The following is an 18,110-nucleotide window of genomic DNA, read 5'->3' on the forward strand; positions in this document are numbered from 1 at the left end:
TTCCGTGCACAGTATTTCCTAGGTTGCTTTCTTTTCCAGTCCATCCACACTCGTCGTCCTCCTTACATCATCCAATCCCTCCAATTCAACTCCTCACATCTCACTCGTAAGACCCGCTCATCCCCAATCGACCTTATCCTTCCGCAACATACAACCCATACCTTCGAAAGATCCTTTCTGACCCGAGCCCCTAAACTCAGGAACTCCCTTCCCCTTTCTATTTGTCACACTGCCTCCTTTTCCTCCTTTAAATCCCACCTGTATAATCCTCTCCCTCCAAGCAGAGACCTCATTAACATTTTGACACGTTAATACGTTTTTGTTTAATATTCTCGTAATTTTTTCTTCTGTCCTGCCTTATTGGTATACATTGTGCCAAGATTTTTTTTTTTTTTAACTTTTAACTTCCTTTATTTATTTCATGTAAATTATTCTTAGGGGACACCAGTCCCAGAATAAGTTATTTTTCTTCTTCTTCTTTCTGTTATCATACAGAATCCATTTCTCATTGCATGTGACGATTCAATCATGATACGGATCATTTTGGTGTCACAATAAAAGAGACATGCAAATTTCAAAGCGTCAATTTCTTTGGGCTATAGTTAGTTCATGCGGTACCCACTTGCCCAGTTCTTTTACTTCACCAATTTGCTCCAGATGGTGAACAACTGTTAAGTGGTCAACAGTAAGCTCTTACGCAATTTCCCTTGTTGTCTTATGTGAATTTTCTTTTGAGTTGGTCATCTTCCACAACACAAGGAAATTTCCAAGATGAAATCTCTGAAACCATCGCTGCACCATGCATTCGGTAATGCTTCCCTCCCCCTAAACTGTATTGATGTTACGCATGGTTTGGGCCACAAACGCCCAAGTTTAAATGTGTACAAGTAAATTTGACTAAAATCTAGTTTGTACATATTTAATTTCACAGGTCCTCACTGTTATAAAATTCAATATAAACTAAAATATTTTGTACAAAAAATAACAGTTAAAAGTATTTACTATAATCCATAAATTAGATTTGAGGCTTTAGCTTTGTTTATATGACAAGCACTTGTGAAAATAAAACAAATTTTCAAAACCTGCATTATTTTTACACAAACCCAGTAGCATTAGTAATTTAAAAAATTTAATAAAGATAAATTCATACATGCTAAACCTTTTAAAAAAATTCCTTTTAATAATTATAGTGAAATTTCAGCATACAAGACATGCGATCAAAACGACTCAACTTGCGCCCCACAATCGCCGTCTTGGACAAACCCCAAGCTCGATATGAACAGTTTCCCCGATTATGAAATCTTGACGGGGCCAGAAGAGAACGTTAAATTTCAACCCGAGGATGATATCCCACCTGACAAATTGCATAAGCTTTTGGTCGAGAAGGATTGCATACAACAGCGGCTTATTTCACTCAAGAACTTAATCAAGGAACTTGAGCGCCAAGAGCAAGAAATGATACAAGAGACCGCATTCGAAGAAGCCCTTGTGAGTGGTGAGCTCAACGCTCAGGACGAGAAGCTCGCCCAGGATGAAAAGAGGATTGCAGTTTTGAAAGAAAGGATAAGCGAGTGTGATATAGCCATGGAAAAATGCCTAGCACAGCAAGGTGAAAGTCAAGAACACTTCAACATTGTCAAAGCAAAGCACATGTCAATAATTGAGACGTAAGTAACTAAACATATTTAATTTTTAGTGTGTTTTTATTTCATGATTTTGATTACAGTTTGGAACATAAAATTAGAAATTGTTCAGACGAAACACTGAAATATGAACTTAATATGTCTCTGAAAGAACAAATGGATTTGTTAGATGTTGAAAGAAAGGTAAGACGTTGACAATTGTTTCAAATTTCTACATAAAGCTAAACTGAACATTTTCAGTCCCACGAGCTGCTAGAGTTCCAGCTCCTTGAGGAGGAGGCAGGATGGCTGTCGAAACGAGAGGATCTCCAGAAGGAACTGAACGATGCTATTGAACGTCATAAGTTACGAAAAGCTAAAGTCGAGGAATTGAAAAAAGCCAAGCCTACGATCAGTAACAATCTCGAGCTTGAGCGAATTGTCCATCTGAAAGAAATTGAAGAGGTATGGCTATCTTGTTTACACAAATGTTTGCCAAATGGGAGGGGTATATCATCTGATATCTTTTATAGGGCAGGAATAGACTGAATGAAATCAACGAAAAGATTGACGCGATTTCTGTGAAACAGACTGTCAAAGTAAGTGTACTTTTTTTTATTTTTATATATATAATTGATTTTAAAAATCATTGTTTTTTTTTTGTTTTTTTTGAAAAAATAGGGATTTATAAGTCAAATGAAGGATAATTATTAGGGGGGACCGGAAAGTAATGTTGTTTCTTCCCATGTCAATATTCATTTGTCATTTATCAGCTCATTCTGTACTTCAAAGTCTCGTACCAAAGGCATTTAAGATTAGAATGACTTGTTTACTCGCAAATAATCTAATTTTTTTTTGTAATTTATGGTGAAATGGCCAGCTAAATACCAGAAGAGGTATACAGAGTGAGTCATTTTTTGACGCACCATTGAAAAATCAACGTGGGTGCTTTTAAAATTGACTCAAGGCTTATTCCTTTTAATTAATATGTTAATAAAAGAAAGTGAATCAATTTTCGGTGCACCATTGGAAAATCAACGTGGGTGCTTTTAAATCTGACTCAAGGCCTATTTCTTTTGATTTTAACATTAAAAAAAGGAAGTGAGTCGATTTTCGGTGCACCATAGGAAAATCAATGTGGGTGCGTCTAATTATGACTCGACACATTTTATTTTGTTAGTCTCGTACTAAAAAATAAGCGAGTAAGTTTTTGACGCATCATTCGTTACAAATTAGTTTTAGTAGGTTGGAAGGAAAATAAGCAAAACCAATAATATTAAAACATTATTCAAACACAATGTAAAAATTAAAAAAAAATTCTTCACATATTAATTTGATTAAGGTTTAAGAGTATTTTTTTCTGGCAAAGTAAAAAAAGTAAATAAATGTAACAATCTCCTTTTTTCTGGCAAAGTAAAAAAAATTAAATAAATGTAACAATCTCCTTTGTTAGCAAACCAAAAATGTTCAAAATCATTATAATAATTGTTCGAACAGACCTCCATTTGCTGCAACACAATAGCCTAGTCTATCGTAAAACGATGATCGGACGAAAAAAATACTCTTAAACTTTAATCAAATTAATTTGTGAAGAATTTTTTATTTTATTTTTACATTGTGTTTGAATGTTTTAATAATATTGGTTTTGTTTATTTTCCTTCCAACCTACTAAAACTAATTTTTAACGAATGGTGTGTCGAAAAGTGACTAGCCTATTTTTTGGTACGAGACTAACAAAATAAAATGTACCAAGTCATAATTAGACGCACCAACGTTGATTTTCCTATGGTGCACCAAAAATTGACTCACTTTCTTTTATTAACGTATTAATCAAAGGAAATAAGCCTCAAGTCAGATTTAAACGCACCCACGTTGATTTTCCAATGGTGCATCAAAAAATGACTCACCCTGTATATCCAGCATTGTATATTTTTTTAGTTTCACAATAGTTGCTACCAAAATCATTTACAATCTTTATCCAAGTGCATGAGATGTTCGCAAATTCCAAAGATGGTTTTCTAAGTTCAAATCCGGTAATTTTGATCTTTTCGACTCGTATCGATCAGGAAGATCAACAACTTTAGACAATTACATGTTAAGGGCGGAAGTGGAAGCAAATCCGTATCAGACAATTGAGGAACTGTTAAACCAAGAACATTGCAGCAGATTGGTAAAGTTAGTAGACCAGGTATTTGCTTCAGCGGCACAATGCAGAAGTGTTTTTTTGATCGCTTGATCACTGGAGATGAAAAATGGGTCCTCTGTGATAATCCAAAATGCAAAAGGCTCTCTATGAATGAATCGCCACGAAGTACATCTAAGCCAGGTTTACTCTCAAAAAAGGCGCTTTTGGAGTATTCTCGGGGGGGGGGGGGTTTCTTTCATTTTGAAGTGCTGAAACCTGGACAAACTGTGAATACAAAACTTTACTGTGAACAATTAATCAAGTAAAGCAATCATTAATTGAAAAGTGCCCGATTGTCAACAGAAAAGGCGTATTCTGACAAGATATGCAAGATGGCACTGCACAAGACGAACCCTGGAAAAAATTAATGAATTTGGGTAGGGGATATTGTCTCACCCTCCATACTTGCCAGATATTATGCCATCTGATTTTCATTTATTCTGATCGCTACAAAAAATTTTAAGTGGCAAAAAATTGGAAAATTTGGATGTTGTCCAGAAGTCATGTCTAGATATTTTACTCAAAAACCAATTGATTTTTATGGATCCTGCTTTGAAAATTTGCACACTAGGCAAAGTGTGTGGTGTTTAGTGACAGTTGATTAATGATTATTTGGAGATCATGAGATACGGTCTGGTGCGACGCGACGTAGGTTTAGAAAAACATTTCTTTATCGGGCCAACGTTTCGTTATTTATTAAGATCATCTTCAGGGCTCAAAGTGCTTGTTTTCTGTGTAGATGTGCCATTACTGTGTGTCACGTTGAGAGTGCCCAAAAACGTCTAAACATGGCACGATAAAGAAAATGTTTTTCTAAACCTACGTCACACCAGACCTCATCTCACGATCTTCAAATAATCACTAGGCAAAAGGTTGTTGATAACGAGCGTAATTACATCATTGATTAAAAATAAAAACTTATTAAAAATTTATGTTTGAATTTAATGTAAAAGACATTCTTTTCTGGTCCCCTAATATTTTGCATTAAATATCAATTGATATTTGCTTATTCGAAGAAAATATCAACAAAACCTGTTTAAACAGAGAGTGGGAGGTAGAAAAGAGGAAGGACTAATTCCCTTCAATAATTGCTGCATAAAAGGCCCCCATTTAAGCACTTAAGAATTCAATTCTACGACATTTCAATACACACACGAGTCCTCACCTTTCATAATTTCCTCAGGGTCTGACGGACGGTGTTGTCAGGAGACGGGTGACAAGCCAGGACGATTTAGATAGGATATCTCGAGTCACCTCGGGCGCACCGATCGACATGGGAGATTGCAATTCTCTAGGTCGGAGAACAATAGCATCATTGCAAGAGATCGAGCGTAATCGGCAGATTCACCTTGCCAACCAAGGAAGCCTGGTTATTCAAGAAGAGAGGCAAAGGGTCGAGGAATTGAAAAAGAGGGTCCAGGATGAAGTAAAAGCACAGTGGCAGCTAAACAGAAACAGCAACTGCCAGTCTTTCACCTCAATGAGTGATTCTAGTCTTGAACCAACACGTGACAGGTTTGTATATTTAAAATGCTTTATTTTATAAGGCAAAGATTTTTTTCCTTAAGAAAAATGTGTTGTAAAAATAAGTCCATAGTAATTTTTTATGGTAAATTGCATGAAAATTTCAGATACTTGTAAACAGTATACATATGAACCATTTTGTTCCATTGTCTGTTGCCATCTTTGATGTAATTTTGTAATTCTGTCCTCCCAGAACTTCTCAGGTTTGTGAGTGATGAACCCCTCAGTGTGTTTTCTACAGTCCTCAAAAGATGTAAAGTTCTTGGTATTTTTTTTTTTTAATCAAAAATTTTAAAAAAAATTAAGTATGTCAGTTCAAATGCAGGGCTGCTGTATGCGAACCCAGGACCTTAACTTTACAGTGATGAGCGCCATGTCAACACATAAACTGTTGCGGCCACCGATGCCCCATCAATAGAAATTAAAATAGGCAATATCAGGGAATGGGTAGTGGGGTAGCTCTAACAATTGGCTTGTCGGGGGCTCCCTTGCAATTTGTCAATGTGTTATCATTTTTTGTCAATTGCTGACTTCAATTGCTATGAATGTGTAAGCGGACGACGGCGCGGCGGCCGAACTATCTCTCGATATTCGCTTGCATTTCTCTAAGCGACAAGAGATTAGTCGGCGTAAGCGCGTCGCTACTTATTCTTGTGTAGGGGAAGGTAAGGTTCCAGAATTCAATAAACCAGAGAGCATATTCAGTAACATTTATTGTACACAATTCCTTCTCTTAACGGTACCCAAACCACAGAATCTAATTAATTTACAAGTCAGTAGTCACAACTCTAAATCTGGGATGAGTCTATCAACAAAGGGACTTACCCGAAACGATGCTCGCTATGATCAGTGTCCACAGCATCTCTTCTCTCGACCTCTGACTTGGCTCGATTGGTCGCAACGGCTGATCCTCGCTGGCTCTGGCTGGCTGAGTCCTCTTGTTGAATCCCAGACGGAGTGTGGCTGCTTCTCTTCCGGTCCTTGGTCTTGACTGCCTGGAGTGAGTCTTTGATTTTGACTGACTTTTGATTGCCCAGTCATCCCTTTTATACCGGGTCTCTCCCGGAGTAGGGGTGGAAAGGAAATTCAAAAGTTGGGGGAGTTCCCCAATTTACGATGTCCCCTGTGGCTACGATTTTTTGACTGTGTGACAACCCTTCAGCATTAAATAACTAGACGATAGTTATTTATTTGATCGGTTGTCCAGCTATTGTTATTTTATGTTCTCCAGGTTCGTGGGAAACAAGACGTGGGTCCAGCCTGGGTCTGCCACACACTTCGATGTTCTTATCTATCTGTCTACCTGGGTAACCATTTCCAAGCAACGTTTGACAGATTTGGGGGACGTCACGTCGTTCCTGTCTGGGTGGTCACCCCTTCAGAGTTGCAACCTTTGTTCCCTTTCATCGTTTACCCTATTTTGTTCTTATTTTAACAACTAAAACTCATCGCTAAGACGGGCACCGGCTTACAAATGTTTGCAGGATGCACTAGAATTCACAGTTTGAGTGTGTGAAAGAAGCTCATAAATAAAGCACCCCCTTCCAATCCCACCAGTTGCCCAAAATTACCTTCATGGGATGTAATCCTGCTTTTAGTGTTGTTAACGGTGGTGTGCTGCATTTGCCCAGGATTTTCCTGTATGGACATTGCTGCAGAAGATCCACATTTCATCCCCAGTTGTTCTTTTTAAAACAGGTCGTTTACATTGCGTTTACAAGAGAATCGCAGATGGAGATGCAGCCCAAGAAATTCTTCTCAGAAAAAATGTGAGGAACCACCAACCTTGACAAACATAGCTAGCCACTCTCGGATGCATTAAATCCCTTGTATGAGTTATGTTAAAGCCTCTTTCAGATGGTTGATACAACTAAGTTGCCCATTTGTCTCTCAACTAATTGACTATTATGTTGTTGGTGTCAATCAGGAAGTCTTTAATTTTATTTTTATTTTTACAAGCTTATTTTTAACTTATTAATTTGCTGAAAACTGTAATAGATTTATATTCTATTATCTAATGTATGATAATATTAAGTTAGTTTTAAAATGTGTATAAACACAGTGCAAAGGTGCAATCGCTGTGGGTTTTTTTCCCCCATCAAAAAATTATACAGCCATGTTACAAAGAATATATACAATTTAAACTGTTTATCAAGTTATACTCTCTTGGATTCTTGAATAGAGCTCTACTTTCCGTAGTTGGTGTTCTACTCCTTCTTTCTCCAAATCCTGGTAGAATTTATTTCTGGCTGACAAATGTTGGCTGTAGTGAAACATTATGTGCGTTAGGTCCTCCTTTGCTCCACATGTGCACAATTAGGGTGTTGTTTTATGCCAATCTTGTGAAGATACCCTGCTGAAACCTCTATCTGCTCATCTTTCCAGCCTCCAGCTCCATCTATTCGGCTCTTCCTTTAACCAGGGAATACACACGATGCAGCACAACATGACATGACCCGAAGCCGCCCAATGCAAATCCAATGTCCAATTTTCCATAAGATCATATTACTCCCTTGCACATCTACCCAACGCTAGACACAACACTACCCTACCTGCTCTACGCTATGCCATACAACCAAATTCCCCACTGTCCAAATTTTCATCAAGTACTATCGAAGACAAAAAAAAAGGGGACACATATTTTTTGTAGTTTATTTCAAAGTATATGTATTTTTGTCGTTATATTAATTACAACATGCTTGTTTTAATGTAAACCAAATTAAACAAGATCAAAAATTCATGAATTTTTATAAAAAAGTATTCAATTATGATGGTTTAGCAGAAAATTTATCAAAACACCAGAATACTATTTACTGCATGTAATTCTAGATGTAAATGTTTTCATGTGGATTTTTCGTATTTGTTCTTTCTTTTTTTTTTTACAATTTATATTAACCTTTTATTAATGCCTCTTATTCCTCCATTGCCCGTACAGAGTAGTCTACAACAGGCTTCGCTCGCGGATGCGACCTCTTGGGATTCGCTTCGGTGAGTCCTTAAGGAGGGCCGGTGCTTTGGCTCTGGGGACGGTGCTTTTGTTGGGCCACCGGCCGACAACCCCATGGACTTTTCTGGTCGTACTCGTCCACGACGATCTGGCAAGCTTGACCAAATCGTGTACACCACCATAACTCTACAAGGCTAAGTTCCTTGAACTTAGAAATAAATACGCCGGTTTTCATCTGATTTTTACAGACGGGTCCAAGACCGACGATGGTGTGGGCTGTGCAGTGTATAGCGAGGGAGTGGCCACCTTCTGTCGTTGTCCCCTCATTGTAGCGTATACACGGCAGAGTTGTATGTGATTTAGCACTCTCTCGAGGTGGTGCGGACCGGGGAGGGCTCGGCCTTCCTCGTATGTACCGACTCTCGTCGTGCTCTTGTTAGAGAAATATGCAGAGCTGGAGACTCTCGGAAAAACGGTGGTTGTTGTCCGGATTCCTGGACACGTTGGCCTGGAGGGTAACAGATGAGGCGGCGAAAGCTGGTACGTCCCACCCTCCGGATCGGACCATCACAATCAGGCCCCCTGACGCTAAACACGCAGTAAAAAATATGATAAAACAAAGATGGCAGTGTCAGTGGGCGGGGTCGTCGGAAAGGCTCTTGCGAGTCAAGAGCACAACCCTCAGAGAACCTGAGCAGGAGACGAGGGATCTTCCTCACCCGACTGAGGATTGGCCATACGCGGTTGACACATGGGCACCTGCTTTTGGGCCCAAGCCTTATGCAGAGAAAGGTTGTTCGATGTGTCCCACATAATAGAGGCGTGTCATGCCTTGGCTCCATACAGAGAGCGTATAGGCATGCCGCCGGACTTAAGAAGAGTTCTCGAACACGGTAGCGAGTTTCAGAGCCCCCTGTTCCGCTTTTTAGGGGAATTTTTTTTTTTTTTTTTTTATAATATGTCTTATGTGTTGTGTCTATATGTTTTGTCTGAGTGCATGTATTTATTAGCGTGAATGGCGAGGGGTGAGGGTGAAATATAACATCATCATCGCCCCTCGAACGTTGAGAGCGTATGAGTGTGTGTGTTCGGGGTCGATGGCGGAATATTTATAAAAATACTCCATCGACCCCAATCTAGATTAGTTTGAGGATAGGTCGGGAGGAATATCAAGTACTCCACCGACTAAACGGAATGAGTGTACTGTATAGATGTATTTATGTGTATGAATGTATTTGTGTATGAATTAGTGTTTGAAAGGATAAATAGAATATAGCCATAGTTGGGGGCTGAAATGACCTAGATGTCGGAAGCCCCAATCAAAAAAAAAAACCCTCTTATTATAAATTTGATCCTGCTCTCGTTGTTAGCATATTCATATAGGGTTTACATTAACACATTTCAGTAATTTGTTTGTTTGGAGACAACATACTGCCTTCCATCAGTGGGAGGGGATTATTTGTGGAAAACCAGCATTTATACTAGAGTTGGTTATATCCTCAATTTTGTGGAGCCCTGATTTGCACATGTGTGAAGGCTTTTTAGCTGGTTTCACATCAGGCAAATGTGGAATCAACTCTCTTCCCAACGGGAGGTCAGTACAATATTAGAACCCAAGGAAGCAGAAGTACTGCTTCCGCACAAAATAGGAAAGAAACCCCATCTAACAAAAGTGTGGGTTCATCTGTTGTTGATCAAAATTGGGACAGAACTGTCTAAATAAAGATAGCAAATTATTGAAAAACACTTTTGACTTATTTGACAACTCAATCTGCATACTCAGGGCAAAACTGGATAATTCAAAAACCCAACTTTTCAGGCTGGGAATTTTAAGGTTTAGGCCTACTTTAGTACAAATTCAGTGTTTGTAGTAACTTTTTTTTGTATTGTGATCACATTTCAATTAAAATTCTCACCATAAAAATTATACCCAATCTGTCAAGTCTAAATACTGAAATTTGCCAAAATTTGACTTATCCAGTTTTGCCTTATACTCCACAGTATTTGATTCAATAATATTTTTTCCATACATTTTTTCCTTTATTTTATACATTTTTAGGGGATCCTTATAAATCCAGTATCTTATAGAATCAGTTCTCGTTCAATATGATTTAACTTGCATTAGACCAATTTTATTTATTTATTAAATTCACTAATTTCGTGGTCCACTTGACCAATTAATATATTACAATTAATTAAGGTTTTTAGTTGAGATAAAAAAGTCAATGGCACGAGCGGGATTCGAACGCGATTTGTCGTCGAGAATCCAATCCGATTACACGACATTTGAAAAATGGCAAAAAGGAGGGAAAATTCAAAAGTTCGGGTTGAGATGGGAAGTTAGTATCCGAGTGGATCGAGGTCACAATAGCTAAAGTGGTAGAGCAGCGGCGTATCAAGTCGAAGATCGTGGGTTCGAATCCCGCTCGTGCCATTGACTTTTTATCTCAACTAAAAACCTTTTTTAATTGTAATTTATTTGTTTAATTTTAATATGTATTTGTTTTGTTATTTTTTTAAGTGGTGTAAGCAGTGAAGAAGCGGAAAAAGGCTTGCAGCCAGTGGACGAAGTACACAATAAACCATCTCCCGTATGTATTTAATTTTTTCTTGAAATATGCATTATTGGCACTAATTCTAAATTAATTCAAATTCACATATTTATTGAATGTTCGTAAAATTATAAATAAATAGAGATTAATTTATTAAGAAAGAATGTACCACCTTTTAGATTTGTACTTGTTTCAAGATAATAGTTGGGAAAAAAATCTTAAACTATGTCAGTAACAGAATAAATATATAAATTTAACTAAAACTTAAAATACAGTAAAAATGTTTTTAAAAAATTTACATCTTTATCTTTTGAAGACCTTTTTCGTGAAAATTTTGTATAAATTATATAACATTCATATTGTATAATATGATTATTATTATTATGAATAAGCGATTCATACCCGTGGCAATTAATTGTAAAATATTTAGACTCGCATATGAATTTGGCAAGCGTCCAGATTGAAAGAGTGACAAAAATATTGTGCCGAGGAAGAAAGCCAACTTGTAAGGTCGATCTTGTCTTTCTCGTGGAAAAACAATCAATTTAATTCTACCGAACATTGTAAGTTTCAGAGGCGACTGAATCCTGCATGAGATTAATGATTTAAATTTATATGGACTGGATTTTTTTTATCATTGTTTAGTGTAAATTAAAAACGAGAGTCCCTTTGCAAATTTGGCAAAAAGAAATTAGGTTTATATATGACAATTTGGCAAAGGCTTCGTTTTCGTCATACGAGACCCTTTTGTCTCAGAAGTCTGAACGGTGCGCGTGAAATAACAAAATGTGGCTGAATTATGCGAATATTAATAAATCAAAGGATCAAAGGAGAAATAGCAATACAAAATCTGTAAGCTTGCCTTTATTTTATATTTGTAGTTTTATCAAATCATTTGTTAGGCTGATTTTTTGATGGTAGGTTTAATAATACAGTCTTTAACTCTAAGCAGATGACTCAGAATCTCTTGTGCCATATTTATGCATGATTTTTTCCTGTAAAGGTTTTATTTGGTAACATTATTGTTTATTTTTAATTACACAAAAATACCAAAGCAATTTAGTAACACAATAAATTGTAACAATTGCAAGTTATAATATATTGATGAGACTAAACGTTTAGGAAAAAAGTTTAATTGGCACAAAAAAAATATCCATAAAGGAGTAAATAAAAGGAAATAAATTATTACATCTATGTTTTATTTAATAAATGTTAAAACAACTAATTTTGGCTCGCAGGTAGTGCTAAAGAGCTAGTTATAGTTTTGTTTTATTGGTTGCTTTAGTTAAATATTTAGAAGAAAAAAAAATTTATGGCGAGTGGCTAGTGTATTAATGATGACATGAAATGGCTAAAATGTTACAATATTATAGGTCGAAGTCAGCGTGACACCAGAGAGCCGGCCTCTCTCAGATGCATCGGGTTACAGTGACGACCAGCAGAATGTGAAGCTGCGGTCCAAGTCGTCGATGAACCTCCAGCGACCGTTGACCCGGTATCTTCCCATCCGGAGTGACACGCTTGACCTGAAACGGCATATCGAGTCAGCCGGTCACCAAGTCGACCTCTGCCCGCATTTAACCATCGATTCGACTTCATGCCGCGGCTACCTCAACAAAATGTCGACGAAATTCAACTCGAGGTGGAACAAAAGGTGGTTCGTATTCGACAGGGTGAATCGCACCTTTTCGTACTATTCGGACAAGTCTGAGAAGAAAGTCAGAGGCGGAGCATATTTTCAGGTGATTGTTTTTTACTATTTTATGCTGTATAATTTATACTAAAGTCTAAATCAAAACAAAAACATTAGCAAAAAAATTTCCAACTATGCAGCAAAAATTCATATTTTTATATTTATATTTATTTCAAAAAATATCGGCATAACTTATTACTGTGTGTACTTGACAGATAGTGGTGCATACCACAGATAGCACTTTTTACGTTTTGCTGTTTCCTTGATAGGCAGAAAGTGCAAGTTCTACATTAATTAACATATAATTGCTTTTTTCATCTGCAGCTTCTTCAATATTAAATTCAATTAATTTAAATTCACTAGTTTTCGTGGTCCGCTTGACCAATTAATATCATTCAATTAATTGAGGTTTTTAGTTGAGATAAAAAAGTCAGTCACGAGTGGGGTTCGAACCCACAACCTTCGGCTTGATACGCTGCTACTCTACCACTTGAATTATCGTGATCGATCCACTCGGGCACTAACTTCCCATCTCAACCACACCTTTTGAATTTTCCCTCCTTTTTGCCTTTTTTCAAATGTTGTGTAATCGGATTGGATTCTCGACGACAAATGAAATGGTCACGGAGAGCTTTAGTGAAGTATACTTCATTTTAACTCATTAAATTCACTAGTTTTTGTGGTCCACTTCAATTCAATACTTATTTTGGTCTGTGAAGTGTTAAACCTATCTATATCATACCCGATCATCATGGTGAATTTATTCTTGCTCCTTTTGTCGGTCTTGTGGTAAAATATCAACACATTTTTTATTTTAAAAAAAGCTTGATTAGAGACCATGGATCAGGGACTATTTAGACAGGTTTATCACAACATTTTGCAATATTTGTTAATCAAAGTGTGAAATTGCAATATTTGTTTTTTTATTAAAGATAAATTTAAGCTCATAATTGTTGAAATAAAATTGTTCAACAATATCTAGCTTAAAAATCATATTTCCTCCTGTAGTCTACTTGGTGATTAACTTGCAATTTGATCGTTTATGTTGAAATGGCACAATCACTTACTGGGTCTGTCTCCGCTCGCGGGTTTTTAAGTTGTTCAATCTGTGGAATTTTGACATTTCACTGATTGATCAGGAACATAAACAGGGTGAGAGACCAAGTTTCTAAAACTCACCATTGATGAAAAAGGCAAAAAGGTTACGATCAAATTGCAATTGTGTAACTTGGCAGTTTCTGTCAATTTTTGCCTGCCTGTTCACTGGTTATAAGCAGGGTGAGGCCAAGATATCAAAAACCCACTACTGATTATGGTGATCGGCCAAAACACATAGGACAGATCAAAAATGAGAGGATAGACAAAATGGTTACGATCCAATTGCAAACATGTAGCTTTGTCATTTCTGTCTTTCTTCATTATTTTGTCAGACACGTTTTGGCCTTATACCATTTTTAGTGATTGGTTAGGATATTCAGTAAGATGGGGAGATCAAAGATTTCAAAAACCCACCAGTGATGACAGTGAAACGATCAAATTGCAGATATATAACTGGGTCATTCCTGACAATTTTCTTTCTGTCTAACTTTTGGCATGTCAGTGGCATTTCAGCCTCACCATTTTCAGTGATTGGTCATCAATGTATGCTAGGTGAGACGAAACTGTGAAAATAAGAAAACATATCTTGAGAAAAAAAATTGATGTTTTGATTAAATTATTAATTCCTAAGCCAAATTCTAAATAACATTAACACACTGTGTGATTTCTCCATGAAGTTTGTGGAATGAGAAACATGAAGTTTGGTTATTTCTGATCATCCTGGTCAACAAAAGCACTCAAGGAAGATCAGAAACGGCCAAAACTGCACTAACCATTCGTTATACTTTCAACTAGAAATACTGATTATTATTATTATCTAGGCGATTGAAGAAGTCTACGTTGATCACCTCAACACTTTCAAGTCTCCCAATTCGAAAGTCACGTTTGTCGTGAAGAGCTCAAATCGACTCTACAACCTTGAAGCACCAAGCCCAGAAGCTATGAGGATTTGGGTCGATGTCATTTTCACCGGTGCTGAGGGTTATCAGCACAACTACATTTAAGCAAGCGACGGTGCCTTTATTTTTTCTAGTGCCTTGCTAATAAAAATTATTATCGTATTAAAAGCTACTTTTATCCCAAGAAAATGTCTCAGTCTATTGACAAATCAGTTTAATTTGTCGTCAAACTTAATGTTGAAAACGCAACAGACCACTAGTCAATATGAGTTCATCCTAGTTAAAATGTTTTATTGAGCTTTAAGTTTAAAAGTTTTAATTTTCAAACAAAACATTTTTGAAATAAAGCTCATATATATTCATACAGTACCAATATGTATTGATATGCATATTTAATGCTTATTCAACTGATGTATCATTTTCTGCAGGTAAAAGTGGCAATTTTAGATAGGCTGACCAACATATGCAATATATATACATAGATATAAATATGTATATGCATTTTTTTCTTTTTTTATAAAACTAAATGCAAAGACTGTAATTTTCTTTTTTTGTTTTCATGCAGTTGCCTTAAAATAGTTTTTCTTCAAATTTGAAGGGAAAATTTGAATGTTATATAATTAAAATAACCAGTATTAATTGGATAAATTGTTGCAGGAGTCAGACAAATTGTAAATACGTTTTGAGTATGAATAAGACAGAAATATTTTTTACAAAATGCAAGTTTTGTAAAATTTAGTTTGAATTTTTAAAAATATATTACTTTTTGTTTAAATATTAATATGGTTTCAAATTGCTAAATGATTTTACTACTTGATTTTTTTTTNTTTTTTTTACTGAGATCTGTACAGTTATTACTGATTTTGATAGCGTATGCTAACAATTAACACGTAAGTTTAATTATTTAGGTTACCAGTAGTTTTAGTCAATTAAAATAATAAAAAGAATAATATTTTGTTTGTACTGAATTTAAAAAAAGTTATTCATTTTCTTGTATGCAAAACAATTATTTTAACAATTATAAAATCATTTAAAGTTGTTTACAATTTTTTATTCCTCAACTTCAGTCCCCAGGTTTATTTATTTGTTTTGAAATAAGCTTGACTGAGTTTTATCTTTTTATTATGAAATATAAATGAGAGACGTTCTCTCCTGTTATTTCCAAGTGCCCAGGGAATCACTGGGAGGATTTTAAGCAGCGATCCTAATCGCCAATCTCCGTGATACCAGGTCACCGTCGAAACTACCCATAGATGACCAGATGGGACATGTCTCCGGCGGGATATCGTAGCAAATATGATATAGCAAATATGTAGTATTTATTTATCCTAGACCTTGTGGTGGCGTGAGACTGGCAGACCTCAAAGTGCAAAAATAATGGGTGAGGGAAGCCCTCATGGGAGCTACGCCACAAAATTTCTTTTTTTTTTTTTTTTTTTTTTTGACGGTTCGCAACAGCATGTCATATAACTTTCAGGGTGCCAGTGTTTTTGAAAATAGCCCGTATNTTTTTTTTTTTTTTTTTTTTTTTTTTTTTTTTGAGGGTTCACAACAGCATGTCATATAACTCTCAGGGTGCCAGTGTTTTTGAAAATAGCCCGTATGTATGTCAGGTTCAAATGCAGGCCGCTAATTCAAACCCGGGACCTTTACCTTACAGTGATGAGCGCCAAGTCAATGGTTAAACCATGCAGCCACCGTCGTCCCCACAAAATTTCTTTAAAGTAGTGGATGTAGTCTGGGGGCAAGAGGACCTGAGTGTACTAAGAAAATTTTCAAGGATCAATCAGCTCCCAAAAATGCTCTTTCCTTCTCCGTAACAGCGCTGATGTCCTCACTCTCCTCTACTGACAGATTAATGAATCGACATACTCACCCCACCTTTATTATTTCAATATCTCAACTTTAAAATTTAAAAAAAAAAATAAGCATATCAAGAATATACTTTCTCAAGTCTCAATATTATTTAATTAAACACTAAAGTCACAACATATTATACTCACAAAATATTATATCCAAAAGAGAATGCAATATTTTACATGCATAAAGTTAATCTTTTATTAGCGATTTTATTTAATTCTGAAATTTTCTTAGTTATTAACAACTAGATAAAAACACCCTTGATGAATTTCTTAAGCCAGTCTAGGAGTTGTTGTAGAGTCTTGCCGTGCATGATTTCGTTAGCATAGCCACGGACGTACTCGCTCACCTGCTCAGTAACAAACTGCTTATTGTCCTGAAAATACTGGAGGAAGGCTGTGTCAAATATATTGGCCAACTGCTCTTCTGTCAACCCCTCAACAGTCAGTCCATCTTCTGAAAACTACAAAGAAATTTCATTTATGTTTTTGGGAGATTTCCTCTTGTATCCTACTTTCAGGTCGTTGATGTCATAATAGATGTCTAGTCTCTTCATCTGGATATATTTGTTGACGAGTCCTACTTCGACGTACCCTCCTGTCTTCAATTGTGTTAAATCTAACCTGCAGAAACCCGGTGTAAAACAGGCTGAATATTATGATTTTGTTTTGGCTTACTTGAAATGCCCAGCGCCTTTGACATTCTTCCCTTTGACAGATCCGATTACATTGTAACCGCCTTCTAGGTGCATTTTTGGTACGGTGACTGCAAATTTTGCCCAAAGGTGAAAAATATCATTCTCGATATGGTCAATGGTGAAATCACTGGCTTGAGACACGTAGAGGTCACTGAATTTAACTGTTAAACTTTCAAAGCAAAAATAATTTTTTTTTTAAACTGTAAATTAAATTAGAAAATTAAAATTGTAAAATACTCACTCAATTCCTTGACCTTTGACCGTTTGAACTGGCATCTCAGGTACTGGGAATGGTTCAAACTTCTTGAACAGTTTCCTAACATATTCCAAAGCTTCAGTAATTAAGTCATCAATTGGATTTGAAACAAGTGCTAAAATTAAAACACATCTATACTCTTAATGTAAAAAACCTATATATGAGACTTTGTATTATTATTATTTTATATAATACATTTTAATTTTATATAAAATCTAAAAACCACAAATAAATAGAAAAACAAAAGAACGTAAATTTACTTAAGGCATTATCAGTCGGCTTTGAGAAAGCTCCACATAGGAGAAGTGGAAATACGAGTATCGCTACCGCTCTCATTTTTGACAATGTACTTCTTGAATGTCATAATTTAAATACATCTGCAGTTTAGATAATCTTATCTAACATAAAAAACATGTTAAGTAGTTTGTTTTGTTTTTTTTAATGAAAACATCTCAATCACATCCTTGACTGTCAAGAGCGTCCAACGGTCACCTTAAACACTTGTTTCCTACAAAATAATGAAACTCTTGTTCTACAATATATTGAACATTTAAAATTATGGAATTAAAAAATTTTATGGTAGCAAAATAATGATGTACAAAATTGAAATAACGACAATTTTACCAAATATGTGTTTAATTGAATGAAATGAATTTAATTGAAGAATTATTTTTGAGGATTGTGGGGTTGTGTATTTGTAGTTTCAGCTGAACTAAATAGAAACAACAAGGATATAAACAGGATTGATCAAAACATATGCTCGTCCTCTGCAGGCTC

The 18,110-nt window shown here is 36.0% G+C and overlaps 2 protein-coding genes across 5 annotated transcripts in view; one reads left to right on the plus strand and one right to left on the minus strand.

Annotated features, from left to right (window-relative positions):
• The window catches only part of LOC106666797, a 65,044-nt gene extending 49,709 nt beyond the window's left edge, over positions 1-15,335 (plus strand). For 2 of the 4 annotated variants that reach the window (XM_024230235.1, XM_024230234.1), the window contains exons 9-16: positions 1,202-1,667; positions 1,727-1,826; positions 1,884-2,087; positions 2,156-2,221; positions 4,991-5,322; positions 10,800-10,869; positions 12,204-12,572; positions 14,443-15,334. In XM_024230235.1, coding sequence (XP_024086003.1) covers positions 1,202-1,667; positions 1,727-1,826; positions 1,884-2,087; positions 2,156-2,221; positions 4,991-5,322; positions 10,800-10,869; positions 12,204-12,572; positions 14,443-14,625 — 1,790 coding nt within the window. In that variant the 3' untranslated portion in view covers positions 14,626-15,334. Of the gene's footprint in view, positions 1-1,201; positions 1,668-1,726; positions 1,827-1,883; positions 2,088-2,155; positions 2,222-4,990; positions 5,323-8,266; positions 8,867-10,799; positions 10,870-12,203; positions 12,573-14,442 lie in introns of those variants that run through there. The other 2 variants (XM_024230233.1, XM_024230236.1) reach the window with 2 other exon arrangements.
• Positions 15,336-16,462: 1,127 nt separating this feature from the next.
• LOC106666712 lies at positions 16,463-17,703 on the minus strand. Its single transcript, XM_014394078.2, has 5 exons — positions 17,594-17,703; positions 17,319-17,448; positions 17,058-17,246; positions 16,895-17,003; positions 16,463-16,843 (listed from the first exon to the last, which is right to left on the minus strand). Exons 1-5 carry the CDS (start codon positions 17,667-17,669, stop codon positions 16,625-16,627), a joined length of 723 nt encoding a protein of 240 aa, XP_014249564.1. The 5' UTR covers positions 17,670-17,703; the 3' UTR covers positions 16,463-16,624.
• Between the last annotated feature and the right edge of the window lie 407 nt (positions 17,704-18,110).

Source organism: Cimex lectularius, unplaced genomic scaffold, assembly GCF_000648675.2.
Source record: "Cimex lectularius strain Harlan isolate CLEC.00 unplaced genomic scaffold, Clec_2.1 scaffold2, whole genome shotgun sequence".
NCBI lineage: Eukaryota > Metazoa > Arthropoda > Insecta > Hemiptera > Cimicidae > Cimex > Cimex lectularius.

Bases quoted from the DNA above. Each gene is read 5' to 3' on its own strand.
- LOC106666712 (XM_014394078.2), bottom strand. From the start codon at position 17,669: ATGAGAGCGGTAGCGATACTCGTATTTCCACTTCTCCTATGTGGAGCT. The intron at 17,449-17,593 runs GTAAATTTACGT...TTTTAATTTTAG, and splicing joins GCCGACTGATAATGCCTTAA to CACTTGTTTCAAATCCAATT. The intron at 16,844-16,894 runs GTAGGATACAAG...ATTTCTTTGTAG, and splicing joins ATGACATCAACGACCTGAAA to TTTTCAGAAGATGGACTGAC.